Genomic DNA, 23,073 nt, shown 5'->3' with positions numbered 1-23,073 from the left:
TTGACCTGCTTTTGCGGCACTAAATCATATCCCCCGCCCCTGAGCCTGTCATCAGCAGACTCGTACAGCCCATTTCACAACGCCAAAGCACGTCTCGTGTCAACATTCGCTGCGCTTCAGCTAATGACGTGTCGCCATGGAAATGGCAGGATGCCTCTTTCCTCAATAAGTATAAACAGACCGTTTCACAACACACAGCAGCAGATTTTCGATTCCATTCCTCTCTCTGTGTTACTTTGAGTATTCTGTGAATCGTTTCTGTGCTCTGGTCAGCTACCTTCGTTGCTTGTAGCCTGTGTGAACAGATACCAGTACCACCGCTATCAATTATTTTAGTTTGTTTAACACACAATGGCTACAATAATGCCCTACATGTACGAGCCCGAGTATACTGAGGAGGAACTACTGGAAAGGGAAACCCGCGAAAACGATGGGTCTTCGGATGGCAGTTGGGAGGACGATTCAACAGCTGAAGAGCCTGGACCTAGTCGCATGGACGGTGTTTCCACCTGGTGTACATGCAGTCGGTGCGAGCTAATGCCACCAGAGGACGAGAACTGCTGCTGCTGTGAAAACTCGGGTTGCGTGGCCTACATTTCGGAAGGCGAGCCACGACCGCAATGCATCACCGAGTTGCCAGACTTCAGGGCAGCCTGCCTCACACGGTCCGTGTTGATGATAATGATGGTGCTTATACACGAACTTCGCGCAACTGTTCATCCTCGTAATCCGAGTAACGAGTAAGTATACTCTGCATGTCATGCCACTCCTATTTCATGGTCTTCTACTATATCCAAAATTACATATACATATCATTGTAACGCACGAAAGTCTTTCAATAGTGTGCAGTGTCTAGATAGCATTTGTTCGAGCAGAATGCCATTAGTTACAAGAATTGTCATTGACAACAAACGTTTATTAAACTTATCTTGGTCATTTAAAAACAGTTTGTTTCATTCTTTTTCACAGGTGGTACAGGCTGGTGGCCTATCGTTCCTTTACATGGTGGCTTCACGGGAGGCTTGGACACCGCGTTCGAAGAGTGATACCCGCCTGTGCCGTTCGTGCCATAAGAGAAACGTTCCCGAGTGACAGCGGTCAGTACAGGGGATTTTCTCTCGCTGTGCTGCAACCTGAATTGTACAATGTGTAAAGTTTTGTATTTTTGTGTCATCAAAATAAGATACAAAGTAAAACACCACATATATTTTAACAACGGTTGTTTTGATTTTTTAAATGAATCAAGTGTGTCTCCATTCAAGGATGGACGTCAGACATCTGTGCTCGGAATGGGTGAAGTTCAGGTCGCTGTGAAGTGGGGTGGTCACTATCTAAGCTAACATAATATATTATCAATAATGCATGCACTAAATAACACTTGTTCAAAATCTTTCAGTCGGTTATGTCTCTATAAAAGTCACACATATATCTATACTATCAATTAACATTGGATTATACAGGCCTTAGGTCAAGGGTCTTGACCACTATAATACACTGTTTGAAGTGTGGGTCTGTGCTCACAAGAATCTCCGGTATGTGGCATTTGTTATTGATAGGCAACGATATACTGCAGTAGGGGTCTAATGTTAGTTGGGGATCTGCTAGGTGGGCATCATGGCGTGGTCAGTGGTCTGGCACATGAAGAGAATACCTTGCAGGGACACAGGGTCAGAATGGCAGTAAGTTTCCACTGGCGAGGGTGCGTGGGCAAGAACATGTTTGTGGAGATGAATGAGCTATGTGCTTGGTTCAGGCCAGTTCACATGCAGGACCGTAATCTCAGAGAGTGATGTGTTATATTTATTAGCTGTTGCAAATACCTCTGGAGTTTCCCAGTCAGAGTGGGAACGAGGGTGTGGGCCATGTGCTCTGTGCGCTGTACTATCGCAGTGAAGCCTGGTCACCAAGATGGAGTGGAAAGGGGGTACAAAAATGGATGCCCTGTGTCCTGCTCAGTGTTCCCATCTAAGCGAATGTCATCCAAAGTTAACATCACATAAGGGCAAGGGGCGAACCCACTACTGGAGGCACTTGGTACGAGTTTCTACTGAGAAGTAAAGGATGAGAGGGGCCTGATGATCCCTCGCTCCCACACACTTGCCTGCATGCCCCAGGCCCTCTATCAAAGGCGGTTTGCACCCGGGGATGAGCGCTGGCATGGGGGACTGTCACGGGCGCAAACGGTCAAGGTGCCAAACAGCATGTACACTTCAAAAGGTATCCCACGCCCAGGGGCCATCGCTCACATGGCCTCCTCAGACCCCGTGTCTCCAGGCAGGCCTCCCCCGAGGCAGGCCGCCCCCCTGCAATCCACATAAGTGTGTCTCCATTCAGCAGTCTTCCTGTGCCTTATCTGCACGCCCCAGGCCCATCCATCCCACCCCCCTCTATCAAAGGCGGTTCGCACCCGGGGATGAGTGCTGGCATGGGGGGCTGTCACGGGCGCAAACGGCCAAGGTGCCAAACAGCATGTACACTTGAAAAGGTATCCCACACCCAGGGGCCATCGCTCACATGGCCTACTCAGACACCCTGTCTCCAGGCAGGCCTCCCCCGAGGCAGGCCGCCCCCCTGCAATCCACATAAGTGTGTCTCCATTCAGCAGTCTTCCTGTGCCTTATCTGCACGCCGCCCCACGCCCATCCATCCCACCCCCCTCTATCAAAGGTGGTTCGCACCCAGGGATGAGCGCTGGCATGGGGGGCTGTCACGGGCGCAAACGGCCAAGGTGCCAAACAGCATGTACACTTCAAAAGGTATCCCACGCCCAGGGGCCATCGCTCACATGGCCTCCTCAGACCCCGTGTCTCCAGGCAGGCCTCCCCCGAGGCAGGCCGCCCCCCTGTAATCCACATAAGTGTGTCTCCATTCAGCAATCTTCCTGTGCCTTATCTGCACGCCCCAGGCCCATCCATCCCACCCCACTCAATCAAAGGCGGTTCGCACCCGGGGATGAACGCTGGCAAGGGGGGCTGTCAGGGGCGCAAACGGCCAAGGTGCCAAACAGCATGTACACTTCAAAAGGTATCCCACGCCCTGGGGCCATTGCTCACATGGCCTCCTCAGACCCCGTGTCTCCAGGCAGGCCTCCCCCGAGGCAGGCCGCCCCCCTGCAATCCACATAAGTGTGTCTCCATTCAGCAGTCTTCCTGTGCCTTATCTGCACGCCCCAGTGGCCATCTACCTGTTCTCCTGCAACATACTGCTCGGCCTGCTGAATCCAACTGTTTGTTGTTCAAGGTAAAGCCATGTATCCTAGTCATATTTCGGTCCTTTTTACATTTCAATCTATTTGCTGTTACAGTACCCAATAGAGCTATGGTCTCATTGCTATTGACTTGAGTTTCAATTGTTATGCTATCAATAGATATATTTATTTTCATCTGTGTCAATTGTCATCGAATTGCGTCCTTCGGGGGTCCAGTCTATAATGTAAGCATGGTTCCTTTTCGTGCAAGACAGAACATCCAAGGGACGAGTCACATGTTCAGAGTTTAGTCACATAATTTAAAAAATGTCTGTAACTTATGCAAATACTAAGCCGCACATGATGAACTGGTATAGTTCCGGCGACCAAAACAAACCTTGCATTGAGCATGGTATGTTTCATTTACTTTTTTATTACATTTTTATTCATCAAGGTTTTATAATAATCTTGATATTTACTTTTCAGAATTTTCAACAATGCCTGCCTGTTCGATTAGCGGTTGCCCTTCGACGACCCATGCTAAATCTGAAGGCACTACAATGCATGTATTCCCGAAAACTGTTGATCGAATAATAGAATGGGTCAGACATTGCGGATATCCACTGGATGAGCTGGAAAGTAGAGTCCAACAAGTCTTTGAGGACAAGAGGGGTGATCGATACCGCATCTGCAGCCGGCACTTTCCCTCGAACATGTACACCCCATCTTGGGTAACAAAGAAGAATAAACGGCGATCGACACGAAAATTGCTCGCAAACGCTATTCCCACTCTATTCATCCACAATCTGCCACTGGTGAGTCAAGTGTCCGTTTTTAGCTTTAGGCCTTGCGGTAGTGTGTAGGTAGCCGAATGGATTCATTGATATTTTAGGTGTTGTTTCCAATTTGTAATACTTTCGACATTGATATGAGTGTATAGATTTTTGAATAATGACATTTATCAATATATTATTTTTAGATTTCATAACCCACAAACAGAAATCTATATATGGGCACAGGGAACTGTGCTATATTGCGCATTACTCAAGTATTCTGTCTCCTTACATGGCAATTTTAAAAGTTGGCTTTTCATTATCAAACAATTTACCTTTACAACTTCTTGACTATCCCTTGAATCTGAAGCAAGAACATTCTACTTCCGTCACGTGCTCGCAGTTATCAACCACTTCTAGCGCATATCAGGTAATCATACTTGGCTATTCCGCTACAGACTTGTTTTATGCATGTCAAGTAAGAGTTTGTATGTATCGTGTGATTATTTTACCAATTGTTTGGTTAGTGCTTTCCAATTGATATACACCTTAGTTGTCGTACCCTGGTGTTTGTTTTCAGTTATAATTAGTGTTATCCATACTAATGCAAGTACTGTCTTTCAGGGAGATGCTGAAGCGTCCACCACATTGACAACAGCCAAAGATGTTCTTCAGCAGCACGAGGTATGGATACTGACAGCTCAATCGACCATGATCATCAGTGCAGTCGACCGCAAGCGTGTCTTGTGTTTTCAATATTGTAATCCTTACTAATGCAAATACTATGTTTCAGGCAGTTGTTGAATCGTCAACCCATGCACTTGATGCGGAGCCTGACATTCAAGTAATTCCGGCGGAAGCAGGACCATGCGGATACGAATCGGCGCAACACCTTTCGGAAGTGCGCACCACATTGACAACAGCCCTAAATATTCTTCAGCAGCACGAGGTATGGATACTGACAGCTCTATCGAGCGTGATAATATAATGTGATTCCATTTGCTATACTTTCTTCCCTATTAACGCAAGTACTGTGTTTCAGGGAGACGATGGAGCTTCCACTACAATCACAAGATCCCATTTAGATGATGCAGATGTAAAGAAATCAGAGAAATAAGTCGATTAAATCTGATCATATTTAAATATTCCTTGATTCTTTTAGACAATGCAACATTTGTGGTTATCTCTTTATATGTACCTGTGCCGTCGACCCCAAGTGTGTGTTATGTTTACAATATTGAAAACCATACTAACGCAAGTACTGTGTTTCAGGGAGTTGCTGATGCCTCCTCTTCAATACAATCATTCGTGGCAGTCCATGCAGAGCCAGAGGTATGGATACTGACAGCTCCATCGAACTAGGTCCTCAGAGCTCGAATACTTGTCGTTTGATTGTTCCACACAATGTTTAAATCGTGTTTGGCTATTGCGATGTACATGTGTCTTCGTCCTCACGTGTGTTTTATGCTAACAATATTTTGATACAAAGTAATGAAAATACTATGTTTCAGGGAGTCGATGGAGCCTCATTCCATGCTGTCTATGCGGATACTGAAAATATAGTCGTTGCAGCGCAAGAGGAAGGGGAGACATGCGGATATGTATCGGAGCAACAGCGTGCAGATGTTGAAGGTCGAGTCAAAAAAGTTGCAAAGAAAAGAAACAAAAATAAGGTTAGTTACAAACAGATCATAACTTTAGAAATTTTTTTGTGCTGGGGACTATTTTATGTTTTTTTCAAGTCAATTGTACTATACTTTATCTTGTGTTTAAACTGAACATCCCTTTTCCAATCTGTCCTCTAGTTACCCGTGGGTCTACGAACTATACATACACAAACAGTGAAGCGAATGAGAGATGTTGCTTGCCAGACCATTTACACTATGGAGGCTATGGAGGAACTATTAATTCAGACGCGGCGTGTTGAGACTCGGGATGCTCATGTCCAATGTACAGAAAATGAAATGAAAGTGTCCGGAGAATCCAGTAAAGTTGTAAAGGACCATTGCTACAGTACGACCGCACCACTGCAACAACATGATACTGGATGTATTGAAGATAGCTCTGAAGTAGTCGCAGATCAATTTACACAGTCTACACCTGCCAAAAAATTGCCACCAAAAAAGCTGTCGACATTGTTGTGTTCTCCCATCAATGTTGAAGTAGCAGATGTTGAAATGACAGAGAATGAACCAGCAGCAGCATTCACCGACGCATCAGAACTTGATAGCAGTGATATTTCTTTCAAATGTGGTGAAATGTCCTCAACGTCACAGGCCGAAACAACTTTGACGCAGGATGACAGTCTAATGAAAGAGGGCAAATACATAGTATTCGACAGTTGTTTGATGGATATTATAAGTATGGGCATTCCGTCAGAGGGAACGTATGTGGGAAGCCATTGATTCATGTGACTCGTCAAAAACAAGGCAGTAACGTCACAATACATGCCGCCAGTAGATTACATCATACGTTCTCATGGTCTGCACAACCGATGCTGGGGAAACTGCCAGCAGGCAATCTACTGTGTGCAGCTGCATCACTTTTTAGTGGCTCCAGTTTTAGAAAGTTAAAGTCTTTCTTTCAGTTTGTGGGACTCCATTTCATTTAAAAAATGCAGTACTACAAATACCAACATGATTATCTGTTTCCGCCCATTAGTGATGCTTGGAAAATTGAACAATTGTCTCTAGCAAGTACATTCAAAGGCAAACGATTCAGGCTAGCCGGCGATGGATAGTGCGACAGCCCTGGATTTTCCGCCAAGTACTGCACCTACCACTTTCACGACATGGATAGTAAGAAAATTGTGAGTTCGGTGGTCGTACAGGTAACACAATGTACATCCTCAGTGGCCATGGAGAAACTAGGATTTATAAAATCAGTGGAATATCTGCAATCGAGGGGAATGCACATCGACCTCATAGCCACGGACAGACACATTTCAATTGCCAAGACAATGAGAGAGCAGTTCCCACATATTAAACATCAATTTGACGTATGGCATCATGCTAAATCAAAAAATAAGAAAATCACGGCTGCACGGAAAAAAAAAGGTATGGAAAGTATTTCAGAGTGGTCCCAGTCTATCAGCAACCATCTTTGGTGGAGCTCCAAAACTTGTGAAGGGTCAGTGGAAATACTACTTGAAAAATGGCGGTCACTGATGCACCACTGTACCAACGTGCACCGCTGGTCAGAAAACCTACATTTCCACCAATGTGAACAATGCCCTTTGTCCCCAGTGGAGGCATGGAAGAAGAAGTGGTTGGATCCATCTTCACCAACACACAAAGCCATTGAGAAGATTGTTTTCGATAAAACTCTATCAAGAGATTTGAGGCGACTGACAGAATTCTGTCACACAGGAGGTTTGGAGGTGTTCCACAATATGTGCCTAAAGTACAGGCCAAAGCGCTTGCATTTCAGCATACAGGGCATGAGAAATAGGACTCTACTAGCGGTCTTGGCCCATAACGAGAATCTCGGCCGTGAACAATCGAGGACTAAGGGTAATGTAAGGATGCCTCGCTACACTAAGGCCTTTTCAAAAAGAAATAAGCAATGGGTGATCAAACCCGTCTATGAGGAAATGAAGTTCGACTTTGTCAAAAGCCTTATTGTTGCTGTATTAGAGAAGCACAGATATGGAATTTTGAATGTTTCTGTGCAGAGCACTGATCCATTGCCACCCAACATTGCCACTGTGCCATGTCCACCCAAAGGAGAGCTGGTTGTGAAGTATAAATCCCGGTTTAAATAATTGTAATACGACAAAGTACGCTAACCCTAACCCCTACCTTCACCATCCTGGGTGCCGAACAACCTGGGTGTCATCTTTGAATTCTCTCTCTATTCACCTCATATTGCTGACCTTGTCTATATGTGTATGTATATATTTTTGTTGATGTAACTAATTTTCGCAATCTCTTCTAAATGCTGGGCACTGTTAACCGAGGGGAGGCTTGCGTATTGCAAATAATAAAACAAACAAACAATAAATATCACTTTCAACTCAACTCCTCGGGTACTTTATACTTTCCCTGACCTTCCCCAAAAAATTAAAAGTCTCAACAGTTATGGTTCTTTAGGGCTTCAAAGCTCGCAGACAACGAGGACAAAATTGGGGGCCTTAGAACGCGCCAAGTGAACCGTTGCAGATGGGTGAGAAGTCAGTTCGCATTTGCACATTGCAGTGCAGTAAATAGATGGATTCGAACCTTCAAGTTCTCACAGATGGCTTTACTACGGGATGTTGCAAAGAAAAAATGTATGCTCATATCTAGTGAAGGTCAGCGGCTTTGATTTTCAGCTCACGCCCTGAAGAGGCCCACAACTCGCACTGGCAGTATAAGGTTCTATTGTTTTTTGACCTTGAGAGACAAGGACCATGCTGAAAGAACTTCATTTGAAGGGGGGTGGGGGGTGCAATAACGTAAGAGACGATAAGGCAGAACATTCTTAAACTAGACCGAGTTTCATGTTAGTTCAGTATACGAATAATCGTTGTCAAGAGCACAGTGGGATTTACGGACTGCATTACGCAGAGACACAATGGAAATTGCAAATATAATGTAAGTAACTCTTTAGAAGCTTTTATACCGGAATGAAGAATTAATGAATGGATGCATGAATAAATGAATGAATGAAGAGCTTTGAAAACGTTTGTGGGATCGTCCTTGTAGCGGGCACATGCAGGACCACATTCCACATGCTTGTAGACAAAAAGTCATTTCTCATTGTGTACTAACCTCGATTTATTTCGTTAGTTTTCGCATTGATTTTAGAGCCGAACATACTCCATTGCACTATCCTTGAAAGCAAATAGTTTCAGCTCGGCCGTAATAAATAAAATGAATAATATTAATAAAGATCAGCTGGCGAGACTAATTATAAATTTTATGTTTTCAAAACAGGTATATACTTCCCTTTTGCCACTGCCACCAGTTTCAGACACCGGCAGATGGTTTTTTTCAACCGCCAGCTGCAGCTTAATGTAAACAACTGCACCATTCTGATGATCTTATGGGACGATCGCCAAGGGCCCATATGCCCTTACGCGGTACTAGCGGCTAGAAGCAACATATCAACCTTTACGCTGGCCTAGTGCCTACTTGATGGAACAGCCTTGCGGTTCAACGTGCGACAAAAGTGCTTCTTTGAACGAAAACCAACACCCGGTGTACCATAAAGGAACAGCGCGTGACTCACAATAAACTTTTACAGATTTGCGGATAGAGATATAAGAAAATAAATGACTTTCGGAGTTCATATGGCAATTGCTGAATATTCTATAAACATTTCATGTCAAATAAATGTACTTTTCCAAATTTACTGTGTTGCTGTTTGATTTTAAAGTACAGTTTCATATTCCGAATTGTGGCGCGCTGTGTTGTGAGCTGATCTGTGTTGGTTTCCGGGTTCTTTGTAAAGTCGCGTAGAAGACGACTGGGCGCATTTGCCTAGCCATTGTAGGGTCATATTTATAATTCTTGGTAGTTAGAGGGTGATTACAGCTAGTGTTTGTAACTGGCAGGCAGATTATTTTCAATATCTGTAACTGAGTGCATGATGGATATTGGCTATGCAAAGCAATAGTTGCAGATGAAACAGATTATTTTTCTTGCTAGGCAAGAGGGGAATGTATTCAGTGTCTGTACTGTGTGTTGTGTCTTTTACAGCCATACTAAGGGCCTCATTAGTAGTGGGCGGTATGCTCGCAGTAAATCCGCCAGGATACCGCCCAATGCAAATAGCATTACTGCAACTTGGTCTGGCGCTATTAGCGCTGGATCCCGAGTTGCGGTTGGGCGGAAAGTCCCCATGCATATTGGGTCCATTGGACCCAATGGGGCATTTTCAGTGCTAATAGCGCTGCCGTAAAGGTGCTGAAAATGGGCAGAAAGTGGGGAGATTTACCTCCATATCAAAGCTAGAGGTACATTTCCAACTTTCCGCCCAACTCGTAGTTGGGCAGAGCAGTAATGTGGCAGTAATAGCGTTACAACCACATTTTTGCCACTCCACCCAACTTCTGATGACCATTCAGTTGCAGATAAAAAGTATTTTAATTCTTGGTAGGCAGCAGTAACTTTTCAGAGGCTTTAGTGATTGCCATCTTTTAGTGGCCAGACCAATTACTAGCTAGCAGTTGCAGAGAAAATAAATTTGCATAATTTTGAATAGGCAAGAGGAGATTTCATACAATTTCCAATTAAGAACTATTTTATTGAACACAATACCAAATTAATTAAAAACATTCAATGTTGTCTACAAATGGCATTAGAGGTAAATGCCACGAGTTGGTTATAAAGAAACCACAGTTTTGTGAAAAATTAAATGATCCAATTATAATTATCACTCCAGCTATGGAAATGCAGTAATGAAGCTGACGAAGGTCATTAGCCAAATAGAAAACAGTAGGTTATCAAGCAACAACTCAAAGATGACCACTAGAAAAATAAATTAGTCATTTTACTGTATCCATGTAAACATCAGAATCGAAGATGCCCACATCCTAAAGAAATAACATACTTCTTCCATGTAATTCAGTTTACATCAAGATTGGTATGCCCAAATGAAAATGTCTACCCAGTTAAAAAAAAACTCTTGAAAACACCTTTGTGTGTCCTTCTTTAATGTCAATTTTTCCGAAACTTAAAAAGTAAAAAGGAACAGAAGCAAAAGGGAAGAAAACCCCCAGTAAGATGGCCACCAGAAAAAAAAACTCTTTTTTATTTGATCAATGTAGCCAGCATAATCCAAGATGACAGAACCCTACAAAAATTAAGTCCTTCTTCCATGTTAATCAGTTAAATCAAACTAGTATGCTCAAAATGTCCGCCAGGTAAAGTATCTTCAATAATAGTCGGTTTTGTATCCTTCAGCTTGTAATGTAAGTATAAGAATCTAAGCTGGCTGCACCGAGCAATGTAAACAAAAAGAAAGTCTTTTTTCCATGTTTTCTTTTTTTAACACCCAAAATGGTACACCTAAAATGTCTGCCAGGTAAAGAAAATTCTGTAATAGCCATTTTTTTCTTTCATTGGATCTCAAACACACACAAAAACAAACACAAAAAATTTGAAGTTCATCAGCAAAGTAGGCATTCATGAAGGTGTACATCCAGGAAAACCTGTTTTTGTCCTACACGGAGTGAGAATGAATCTCTGTTAGTTAACCGATCGTTAAAGTGTGGATGCTTAACCCCCATTCGTGTAATGAATATTTAGAGGCATTTGAATACTGTACTGTATTTTTAAGTTAACAAACCAATGAAAAGATGGAAACAAAATGGCTGTCATATCTTTACTTTTGTGGCCACTCCTGGAGATGTTTTGGAGAACTGCACCAAGTCCGTGCTAGCTGTGCTACGATGGAAATCATCAACCACCCTGATTGAGTCTCCCAAAGCTGGTCATGTAAAAGTTGTTGGATGCCCAAAGGGGAAGGGTATTGTGTTGGAGGTAGATTTTGCTGAAGACTGTTTGCCCTCTGTGAAAATAAAAGGGGAAATATTGGTGCTCATTCTGGCTTCCACTTCACGACCCAGAATCTTCCTCCCGGATGTTATAAAACTGGTTCTGGGTGGGTCCAGCCTTTAAACTGCAATGTTTGTTAGGGGTTCAGTGATTTGGGTTTAGGAACGTCCTTGTGATCTTGGGTGGAACCTTTGGAGGCATTTATATTGAATGCCCCCCATCAGCAAATGGTCAGCTGTTAGCTTCATGTCTAAGAAATCCCTGTGATGTCTTTGGCAATGCTTCATGCAGGGCAATTCTTCCCCTGCAGTCTGTAGATTGTGTCCTGTGCCAATCTTACAAAGAAGATAGCATCAGTTTCTAAGCAATCATAAACCAAAGATTGAAACTTTTGTCCTTTTTGGTTCACAGTTTCCAATAATCCCAGTTTTGACTTAGCTATGCTCTTTCTGAGTATTACGGGGAATTGTACTTACTTGTTTGGCTCTTCATTTATTTTCTTTCAGGTGCAGAGCGTGATGATGAAACACTGGAGCTAAGTGGAGACATTGCGTATTGATTCACTGATGATTCTGAGGACTGGAGCGCTGAAGAATTTACGAGTCATCAGGAGCAAAGAACGAGGTAAGAGAAACCAGAAAGCCTCGCACATGGCTCGTGGAGGCAGTGCTTTATATAACCATGGGTCCAGTTCCCACTTTAGTTCCAAAGTCGTTGAAACACCTGCAAGATCTCATCAAGTCTGGTGAACCAGACTCAATGAGATCTTGCAGGATTAGATCATGCATGGGTTCCTCGAATTATGGTTTCCCAAAGCCCACACTCTCTCGCTCTCTCTCTCTCTCTCTCCATCCACTTACATTGCACCCTGTTCGGAGGCCCCAAGGTTGTGGCTTTTTCACTGTGTGCTTTTAAGGGGCATGACAATGGCTAATGAATCAGGAGGAGTTTTAGCCTATAGAAATAAAATGGGAATCATAATGTCACAAACAGAAAAACCAAGTAGGTACTCCTACTGCAGCTCATTATGTATCACAAACAGACAAAAGGATTGAAACAAAATCCCACATAATCCTGTTGCCCCAAGTAATTAGAATAGCATGTGTTTTTTTCAGAAATTAAGGACAAAAATACTTCCCAAAGAAAAGTTGGTCCTGGTTTTTGCTTCCAAATGCATGCTGGAACATGTAGTTTAATTTTTCACATGGCAAGGGTAGGCCTACAAGACGCAGCATGTAGTGCAAAAAAACAAAACAGGACTGACTCGAAGAGATCGGCATGAAACTGGGAAAGTTGGGAGCTATGTCTAAGTCATCGATGTCAAGGCCATAGCCCCGGACAGCCGGGGTGCCACCTCGATGCTTGGGCACCAGCCCCCCACGCAAGGTTGCAGCCCCCTAACCCAGTGCTTGTTCGGCCTTCCCTGGAAGAAAAAGCACTATTGTGCCTGGTTAGAGCTCCAGGATGGCCAAAGTGCTGGCCCTTCTTTGGGTGTCTGCATCCCAAGTGGGTTGGCTGCCCCTCTGCCCACCGCATGTCCTTTTGTGCCCCAAAGGTGTCACTGGCCCTCCACAGAGGGAAAAGCTGTAACGCATCCTGGTGAGAGCTCCAGGACAACTGGGGGCTCTGCCCCCACCCTTCGGCACATGCCTCCCATGTGAGTCGACCGTCCCTTTGCCAAGCAGCCACACAGTGGATTCCCGGCAGGGTCCCCTTTCCTGCCTGGAGCGAAAAGATCTATCGCTCCCGGGGTAGAGCTCCAGTACAGAGCTCAGTGTGGCCAAGAATACTAGCTTGTCAGGCTGGCACCAAAGGTCCGAACCTGGCAATGATTTCTACATGATACATTTTGCACATATTTGTACAGCAACGTGGACGAAATGACCTCACTCTTTAATAAGTCTTGCAACATGCAAACATCTCGAAAATATGTCTTGCGCTGTTCTTGATACTTTTACGGACACCGCCAGAGAACTCATTTTGGTGCCCCTTACAGATTTGAAAGAAAGGAATAATTTAAGGTATTAGAGGAGGAAGTATAACGTGTTTTGTTTATTCTAGTAGTAAAGAAGGAACACAATCAATGTGCTCCTTTTTTTTAGCCAGGTGCACACGTTTATGAAGCATTGATGGGTGTATATTTTAGATGAATCTGAACTCAGACTGAAGGCCTACGGACTCTTTGGAATTGGATAAAAAAGATTACTTTTTCAAAGAAGGAACATCTTTATTAAAAATGTGTAAAATCAGAGCACAACAGGGAAATGGGTGGTCAAAAAAGACACGTCATAAGTACCTCTCTTTAATATTGGTTTCCAAGTGTTTTTTCAGTCTGATTTCAAATTTCCAATTCGCAATGAAACCATTTTTTATGAAACCCATTATTTGTTTGATTGCCCAAGTTTATTAACATATAATAACATGCTGTTGTTGCATTTTAGGCATATTCTATGTTCACTGGCCTTCTGCACATCACTTACCCTTTCTTATGATCACAGTTATCACTATGTTGCCAATATATCGCATGCAGTAATAGATTTGTTTTAGCACTGGAAGCTGAATTAAATCTACACAAACATACAACCAACAGAAAAGGGCGCAACCAAACGTCTGACATTTTAAATCGATTATGTTGATTGAATATGATGTATGAATCGTTTTATAATCGCCACACTACAGTTAAGGTGAGTGACATACGCCGTAGGAAATCGCAAAATTCTATTTTTAATAACTTTTGACTTGCATGACGGATTTCGCTGATATTTTCCAAACAAAAAGTCTGTCACGGGTCACCCCCTATGGCGCCCCCCATGCATCCTCCCCAGAGTGGAAATAATGGGGAAGATTTATTAGAAAATGTATTAAGAAAGCAAAAAAACACTGTTTTCGGCCTACTCCCATTCATTTTTCCATGGAGAAAAAGTCAAAATTGTATCAAGCCAAAGCGTAAAAACTGCTGAAGGGAATTGGAACAAATAAGAAAAAATGTGGGCACGAAGTGTCGACTTCATTTCCGGGACACGTTTGGGGTTATTTTTCCATCCAGTAGTTTTGAAAATATTTGATGGGGAAGAGGGTGAACCCCATCTGCCAAAGTATAGCTATATCTCCCATGGTGCTTTGCAGCAGAAAGGCTTATTAGAAATTAAAATCTGCCATTTATTTTGCCCGATGCAAGCGATTACCGCTGTAATACTGGGGAAATGTTAAAATGAAAAGTGCAAAAAAAGCTATTTGGAGGAAGGTTAAAGGTTAAATTTGCATAAGGCTAGATGTGGGAGGAAGAAAGAGGACATCATGTGATGTTGAGGAGTTGGAGGTGATCTGGGGAGCCAGTTACATTTCGGATGTTTTTGCATTATCAGGGTAATACTGCAGTAATCCCACAAGATAACCACGGCTACAACGGCACACTCAATCGGAAATGAAACTGTGTCCCATGAAACGAAGAGTGATAGGGGTAATGGGAGAGGGCTGGAGAGGAAAAAGCAACTGAGGTGGGCCGGGGGACCATGGAAAGAGGATGGGGGCCCTTGGTGATTGCCTGCGAGAGCACGGAAGAGTATTTTATTTATCTAGCGTTATCGCATAATTGCGGTAATACCGGTGGAATACCGCGAGCATGGGTAGGTCATTGCTGCTGCGTGTGTAGTTCATTGAAATTATTGGGGTAATATCAGGGGAATCCCGTGGGAATCAGAAAAGAGTAGAACATTTTACACCAACTGTGATCGCATCTACCAGGCTGGGTGTAATGGATCTAATCATGTTTCAGGAGTACCCCAAAGAAACCTAATGGTGCAACATGTAAAGTGGGAATGGCTGAAGGCCGTGGCCACTGGCCGTTGCCGAAGGCCAGGACTAGTGGGCCCCAAAGAAACCAATTGTTACAACATGTACAGTGTACATGGTGCAAGGCCATGGCCACTGTCCATGACCGAAGGACATGGCTAGTGGGCTCCTTTAAAAAACTCGAAGGCCATGGTCACTGGGACTCAAAGAAACCTATTGGTGCAACATGTAAAGTGTCCATCGGCGAAGGGCGTGGACACTGGCCAAGGCTGAAGGCTACTGGGCCCCCAAATAAACTATAGTATAACAAAACCCTTGAAAGTTAAGGTAATCGGATTTAACACAGTTTAACATATTGCCAGTGTCCACGGCCTTCGGATGTGGCCAGTGTACATGTTGCACCAATTGATTCGTTTCAGGCCCACTAGCCATGGCCTCTGGCCATGGCCAGTGGCCTTGCGTATCAGTTATGGCCACTGTATATGTTGCACCAATAGGTTTATTTGTGGCCCACTACATCTCATCAGTGATGTCATATATGAAGTAATTATTGTCACCAGTGATGTCATCTGTCATCTCACCATTGTGGTCATATGCTGCACAACAGGGGGCACATAGTTAAGGTGGACTTGATCGAAATGCAATTGCTGAAATATTTCAGGGGTTTTGCTGAGTTAAATCTGATCACCTTAACTAATATATATATATATATATTTATACACACACACGCTCATACATATATGTGCAATAGAAATAAAACCGCTTGGTAATGTGATGCACCTTCTTTTGTATTTCAGATGCAAATCATCTCAACTTGTTGAGAAAACATGGCCAACGTTGATCTAATTATAGGCGCTACTTCTTTGATTTGTTTTATAATGCTCGGTTTTCCAACATATATCCAGACACAGGAGCGAAAATGTAAGTTCTAAATTACATTAACATATCAGTGTTATATATGTGACGTGCCTCACGTGATAATTATAATCACATCAGTAATGTCACAATTTCTGTGCAGACTTCCAACTTTGTAGCATTATGGAACATTTAACCCAATGTGAATATTAGTGACTGCCTGATCTATTTATTGTTGGGCTAATTTGATTTGAAACTGCCTAACATCCTCAGATCCACCTATGACCTTAGTTAAGGTATTCTTTTAGCCTGTTACATATGCATTTGGCTATGCTGGCTGATCTGTACACAATTTTAACAAAATGCTCTGGATTTCACCCTTGTAAAACAGGACTGTGGGAACCGGGAGGAGGGAGGCGGGATCCGGCTCTGATTATTAAGGCCCACGACGAAGGCCCCTGTCTGCTACCAAAATGCAACCTCTTTCCCTTGCCCCCTCATGGTTGCCTCTGGTGTTGTCTGCCGTTCCCCTGCCCCCCCCTGGTTGCCTGTGGTGTTGTCTGCCGGTCCCCTGCCCTCCCCTTGGTTGCCTGTCATATTGTCTGCCGTTCCCTTACCTCCCCATGGTTGCCTGTGGTGTTGTCTGCCATTCCCTTGGCCCTCCCTCTTGTATGCATGTGTTTCCTGCCTTGCTTATTCCTGTCTATCCTACCTCCCATTCCCCTTAGCCCTCTCTCTCTGCCCCCCTTCACCATTCCACTGCAGGAGTTGTCTTGATACACTATTGCCCTACCATCACTGTGTTGCTGCAAATGCTTGACTTGGACTTTATGGACTGGTTTGACCCTTGGTGCTTCTCCCGTATCTATTATTATGCCGGACTTCCTCTGCAACACGTACTCATGGTGATCCTGGTGATCCTGTATCATTCTGTGCCCAGGTTCTTCCTTGTCTTGCATCTGCTGTTTCCCTGCAACACTGTGTGTATTACCGACTGTATTGTCTCTCCCCTCTTACTTCTTCACTCTTTTCACTGCTTACTCTTGTTCTCTCCTTTCTTCCTTCTTCCTTCTCCCTCTCTCTTCCCCCTCCCTTTCTTACTCTATGCACTTACTCTATCAGCATTGTCCTCAGATATAGTATGATAGCTACATTGTTTGTCTCCTCCCCCTCCCTCTCGTTTCTCTTCCTTCCCCTCTAGCACCATCTGAAATGTCTCCATGCCCCTAGTACGATAGTCTTTGGGCCTCATTATGACCCAGGCGCTAAGTGTTTAACAGCGGTGTAAAAGGCTGCGGCGCCGTTAAACACTTAGCGCCTAATTACGAGGTCCCTTTGCAGGACCCGACCTTAATGGCTGGTTTTACCAGCCGTTAAAGTAGGGACCCGCAAAGGGACCTTGGTGCTAATTACGGTACCGTAATTAGTGCCTTCCCCATTCCCATTGAGCCCTATGGGGCAAAAATGGGAATGGGGAAGGGCCATGGCGGCATGGGGAATTACCGCCCCACCAAGCTCGGAATGGGGTGGTAATTCCCCATTCCGCCATGGCGGACTCCGGCATGGACCATGGTGCTAATAGCACCATGGTTTAACGCCGGAGTCCTAATGAGGCCCATTGTGTTTTGTCCCTCTCCTTCCTCGTCCTCCCCCTCACCCTCCCCTCTTGTAATCTTCCGGCTCTTTAAGAAATGTTGTCAGGCCTAGTATGTTAGTTGCCTGTCTGTTCCCATTCCTTTCCCTCTGTTAGGCAGAATCCTGTGCAGTACCCTTAGGGACCACTACACAAGATTAGGGCTACAAGTGGCAGTACAATTTCACCTTTGGTACAAGCCTGTACTACACAGAAAAAGTGGTAGCAGTGGCTGAGCAGCCAGACTTAGCTCAAGAGCAAATGAGCAGTAGTAGAGATTACACAAAGGACTACAATTACTGTGACTCAAGCAAACACTGACTCAAGGTTTCTGGTTAAAAAGTAAAAGTACATTTATTCTTTAGACCAACTGTTCACTGATCACACTTTAAGAACAGTTGGAGATTCAAGAAGCCAGGAGTACTTAGATATTGTCAAAAGAAGTCAAAAGTTATAAGAGGGAAGGAAGAAAGGACAAGCCTTTGAGGAGGAAAAGGGTTCACCCCGATTACTTGAGGTCAGACGAAGAGAACGACCAAAGGACACAGTACCTTATTCCGCTGAAGGAAGCTGGTGCCACGGCAGTTGTTCCTGGTAATTCCTGCAGACTCATGGTTCCTGAAGCTTCAGTCGTGGGGACAAGAAGGAGGATGACTGAAGCAATCTGCACTACCAAGGGATGAGGCCAGCAGCAGCAAAAGCAACTATCAATAAAAGGTGTGCTCCTTAAATTCAGGAGAGAGTTCGTCTGATGGCTATCCGGACCAGTACAGCACTGTGCAGTGATTTCGACCCAGAAGAGGATTCTCTGGCTGAAGAAGGGTGAGCTGGTTGATCCCACCAGGCTCAAGGGAAGAAGACTCTGGACTGGATCTTCTCTTGTCGTTGAAGGGTAGATAGGTCAGGACTGCAGCAGGGCTTCACCGGTACTCGGGAGTTGCAGCAGCCATCTTCTTCTCCGCTTCTCTTCGGTACTTTGCAGTTCCAGTGGCGACTCTGACTTACAGCCCAAGAGTCCTGCCTTTTATGCCAAAATCCCCCATTCACACAGCCTGGCTGTCAATCACTCAGCAGGGGGGTTGTCCAGCCCGGACAACCACCTCAGCCAATTAATACAAAGTGCAGCTTGGGTCTCCAAGGAGACCGTGTGCAGGGGGTGACTACACCTCTCCCTTACATTCAGCCCACCTAGCCACCCAGGCACCAAAAGGAGGGCTTCTCGCGAGAGGTCCGCCAAACAACGGTGAACAAAGGAGGCAAACCTGGTTTGCCGCGCAAAGTAAAACACAAGAAAGATGTTAACAAGAAGAAATGGTGGCGAAACCCAACTGGAGCCAAATTAAAACAAATATGGTCAAGCGGGTTTCATGTTCGAGGCTACTATATTAGCCTAAAACATTACCACTTTATGTAATATAATCGTGGTAGAAAAGTTAGGGTAGATACCACTGCCACCAGCCAAGTCTTAGTGTTAAGGGAGCGAAACAAAGCTCCAGAGGCACAGATAAAAAGGGATAGTAGTTAACCCTTTCCAATACTCCATGTAAGATGGGCTGTACTGGATCTGTGGTAAATGTGACTATATAAAGTTAATGGCAACTTTACATGTTTCTGGGGGACAGTAGTCAGCCCCAGAAAAAATGGAGTCTGTGGGAAGTCTAAACAACAACCCTGTGTTACTACACTGAAGATGCTGTGTAACACACAAAATAACAAGATGATGCCTAGGGAGTTGGTGAGACTCCATAGCCCATGAGCACAAAAAGTACAACACACAAAAATACGCTGTAAGAGTGGGAAAAGGGTTCACACTCTTACCAAGCGGAAATAAATAAACCCCAGAAATCCAGCAAAGCGGCTGAGGGACTCAATAGGTAAGGGAAATTAGCCATAGAATGAGAATTCTCCCTCACACTCGCCCCCAGACCCCCAGACCCCCAGACTAAGGGACAGGAGGATTGACTCCACTCCTGGAAGGATCTCATAACTCTAGTCGGTTATAAACATCCTAGAGAGACCATCAGCATTTTGGTGGTGACTTCCTGCTCTGTGCTCAATGGTAAAATCAAACCCTTGCAGGCAGATTGACCATCTTAGTACTTTAGGGTTTTCCCCTTTCATTTGCATCAGCCATCTCAAGGGTTGGTGGTCAGTCTGAATAATGAAAGTAGATCCATACAAGTATGGTTTAAACTTCTTCAGTGTCCACACAATAGCAAAACATTCACGTTCTATTATTGCCCACCTTGTTTCAGGATCCTTTAACTTCCTGCTGATGAAACAAATGGGATGTTCCCTACCGTACTCATCCAGTTGACTAAGGACTGCACCTATACCTGCATTAGAAGCATCAGTTTGTACAATGAAGGGTTGGTGGTAGTCAGGAGCTCTTAGGACTGGAGCTTGACAAAGGGCTTTCTTCAGGCCTTCAAAGGCTTGAGTGCACTCCTCATTCCATCTGACCTTTTTATGAAATGTTGGAGAGGAGATGACATTCAATTAAGAAGCTATAGTCCAAAGGGCATTACCTTAAATTGGTAGAGGCCTGTTGGGGTGGAGAATGCAGTTTTCTCCTTGGCATGGTCTGTCAGGGCTATTTGCCTACAGCCTGACGTTAGGTCAAATGTGCTGAGGTACTTGGCTGCACCAAGTTTATCCACTAGCTCATCTGTCCTAGGTAAAGGATGGGCGTCAGTCTTTGTGACTGCATTTAGAGCTCTATAATCCACGCAGAATCTCAACTCCTTAGATCCTGCCTTTGGTACAAGCACAACTGGGCTAGACCATGGACTAGTAGAGGGCTCTATAACCCCGAGTTCAAGCATCTTGTTGACCTCATTCCTCATGTGGGTTCTGACATTGTCTGACATTCTGTACCCCCTGCTTTTTACAGGCAAACAGTCACCAGTGGGGATATCATGCTGGCCCCAAGAGGTTAAGCCTGGTGAAAGTTCGAACAGGGAGTCAAACTGATTCAACAGTAATTTGCACTCTTCCTGCTGGTCAGATGTTAGACTGGAAGAGAGATTAACTCCTTCCACTTTCTCATCTAAAGGTAAGCCTCTGAGGTGAGGAGGTCAGGCAGAGGTGCACTCTCCTCCTCCTCTTGAGCTGAAGCTAGAAGCAAAGCTCCTATCTCAGGTCTAGAGACATAAGCCTTTAAACGGTTTGTGTGAAAGACTCTGGGAGCCACCTTAGGATTGCCTAAGTCCACCAGATAGTTCACCTCTCCAAGTTTTCCCACAACCTTGAAGGGTCCCATCCATTTGTCCTGCAAGGCCCTCTGCCTTGTTGGTATCATAAAGAGAACTAGCTGGTCTTGAGTGAACTCGACCATGTTAGCCTTTTGATCATGCCAATGCTTGAACAAAGCTTGACCAGCCTTCAGGTTATCACTAGCTTGGGCCATCATCTGTGACATTCTCCTCTGGAGTCCTATCACATAGTCAGTCACTCTGACTGGCTTGGGGGAAGATGCACTCTCCAACCCCTCCTTAATCAGGGCCAATGGACCTCTGACGGGATGGCCATAGAGAAGTTCAAAGGGACTGTAATCTACTCCCTCCTGAGGGACTTCTCTATATGCAAAGAGAAGGCATGGCAGTAGAAGGTCCCACTTTCTTTTAAGGGGTTCTTCTAAAGCACCTATCATGCTCTTCATAGTTCTATTAAACCTCTCCACCAACCCATTGGTTTGTGGCTGTCAGGCAGTAGAGAACTTGTAAGTGACTCCACAGGTTTTCCACATGTATTGCATGTAGTGGTTACCTCAACTAAGGTAATCTCCCTTTTTTGTTTTTGTTTTGGGGGATCTGTTTCTCTCGAGCGGGAAAGCATATATTAGCTAAATATCACAAAAAGAAGAAACAAATTACCCCTCTCTCCGCCTATAAATATCGGGTTGTGTGATAGTTTCTATCATACAATACAGAACATCATATTTTCTTCAAACACCAGACTGAATCACAATTGTCACAGAGCATACCAGAGCATGGTTAACGGAACTCATAAACCACTCTCCACTAAATTACTTATCACAAAATACTTTTTAATCAATCTTACAAAAGACATATTTATACATAAAAACAGAACAATTATTCCTGGAACACATAATTAGACATAGTTAAAACACAGAAACATCTGTGATGGTTTTTTTTGTCACAAATACAAGACACCACATGAATTTATGGCAGTTCAGATGAAAGACTAGAGATGTTTTTTAGTCTTTTGCAATAGTCGACATGTTTCGGCCCTTGGGTAAAGTTGAGCACTATCCCTAGTGCTTGTCGAACCCTTGATTTTATGGCCTTCTTCAGGACAAGTATATTTCTTCCAAGTGATATGATTGCTTTTTATGTCCCCCATATAGAAGAATAGCATATATGTTTAAATATAGGCGTGAGCGCACCTAGGCTTAATTCTAGCCTGTGCTCCTTTCCAAATTTCATAAATTGTAGTTATTCAGTAACCATATAATTTCTAATCTTGGTTAAGTATGTAGTTCCTCCCACAATCGAATTTCTTATGGCATCTGTGTCTAGTACAGATCTTTATACATTTGTACAAAGGGAGTCAGACACAGCTTGTGTTTAAGAATCACACATGGTCTCTCAACACGACCAGGGGTAGGCGAGGCGTCGGTCCGCTATGGACGCTTGTATCAATGTTTAAATTAATAAATAAATAAAATGGGGGGCCTGGGTGAGGATTTGAGTTGTCCAGAAAGAGATGGAAATGGTTGCAGCAAATGGATGTTAAATATAGGACCAGGTAGAGATTAAATATAACCACAGTTGAAGGTTAAATACAGCTGCATATGTAGATTAAAGGTGTCAGAATCGGGGTAAAAGTGATCACAGATGTTGAGTTCATTTAATTGTTGTTGAAAATTAAAGGCAGCAATGGATGAAGCATAAAGTTTGCCGTAGTTGGAAGATAAAGATGGCTGCTGTTGGGTTTAGAGGTGAGCTAAAAAGGACAAAAAGTATAGTTTAAATAGAATTACAGTTGCATTTTAAGGGTGGGCCAAGTCATTTGGTGATCGCAAGTGGAAATCAAAGTAGGCCACAGATTAATGTTGTAGTAAGATATAGTTAAAGGCCAAATATGGCTACACTTGCAGCACAAAGTTTACCATGGCCAAAGATAAAAAAAACACCATATTTGGAAGTGTACTGTGGCATAATGTGAGAGTAGGCTACATTTGGGGAATCAAGGTGGGCAAATGTGTGGATTATGATAACCACAGGTATAGGTCAATTGAGATCAAGATTGAGGGTCCAAATAATCCACTACTGCATTATCCACTGTCTCCCACCAAACTATGTAAGGGGGCCAATGGAAGCACACCTG

At 43.9% G+C, this 23,073-nt stretch overlaps 1 protein-coding gene across 1 annotated transcript in view; it reads left to right on the top strand.

Annotated features, from left to right (window-relative positions):
• The window catches only part of LOC138526343 (interleukin-5 receptor subunit alpha-like), a 427,945-nt gene that overhangs the window by 133,139 nt on the left and 271,733 nt on the right, over nt 1–23,073 (top strand). The window contains exons 2-3 of the mRNA XM_069636979.1: nt 11,948–12,065; nt 16,031–16,154. Of these exons, the coding sequence (XP_069493080.1) occupies nt 16,061–16,154 (94 nt within the window). The 5' untranslated portion in view covers nt 11,948–12,065; nt 16,031–16,060. The remainder of the gene's footprint in view (nt 1–11,947; nt 12,066–16,030; nt 16,155–23,073) is intronic.

Source organism: Ambystoma mexicanum, chromosome 7p, assembly GCF_040938575.1.
Source record: "Ambystoma mexicanum isolate Mex_15411 chromosome 7p, UKY_AmexF1_1, whole genome shotgun sequence".
Lineage (NCBI taxonomy): Eukaryota > Metazoa > Chordata > Amphibia > Caudata > Ambystomatidae > Ambystoma > Ambystoma mexicanum.
Note: the sequence above shows the minus strand (reverse complement) of the source record. Positions and strands in the feature narration are given on the sequence as shown.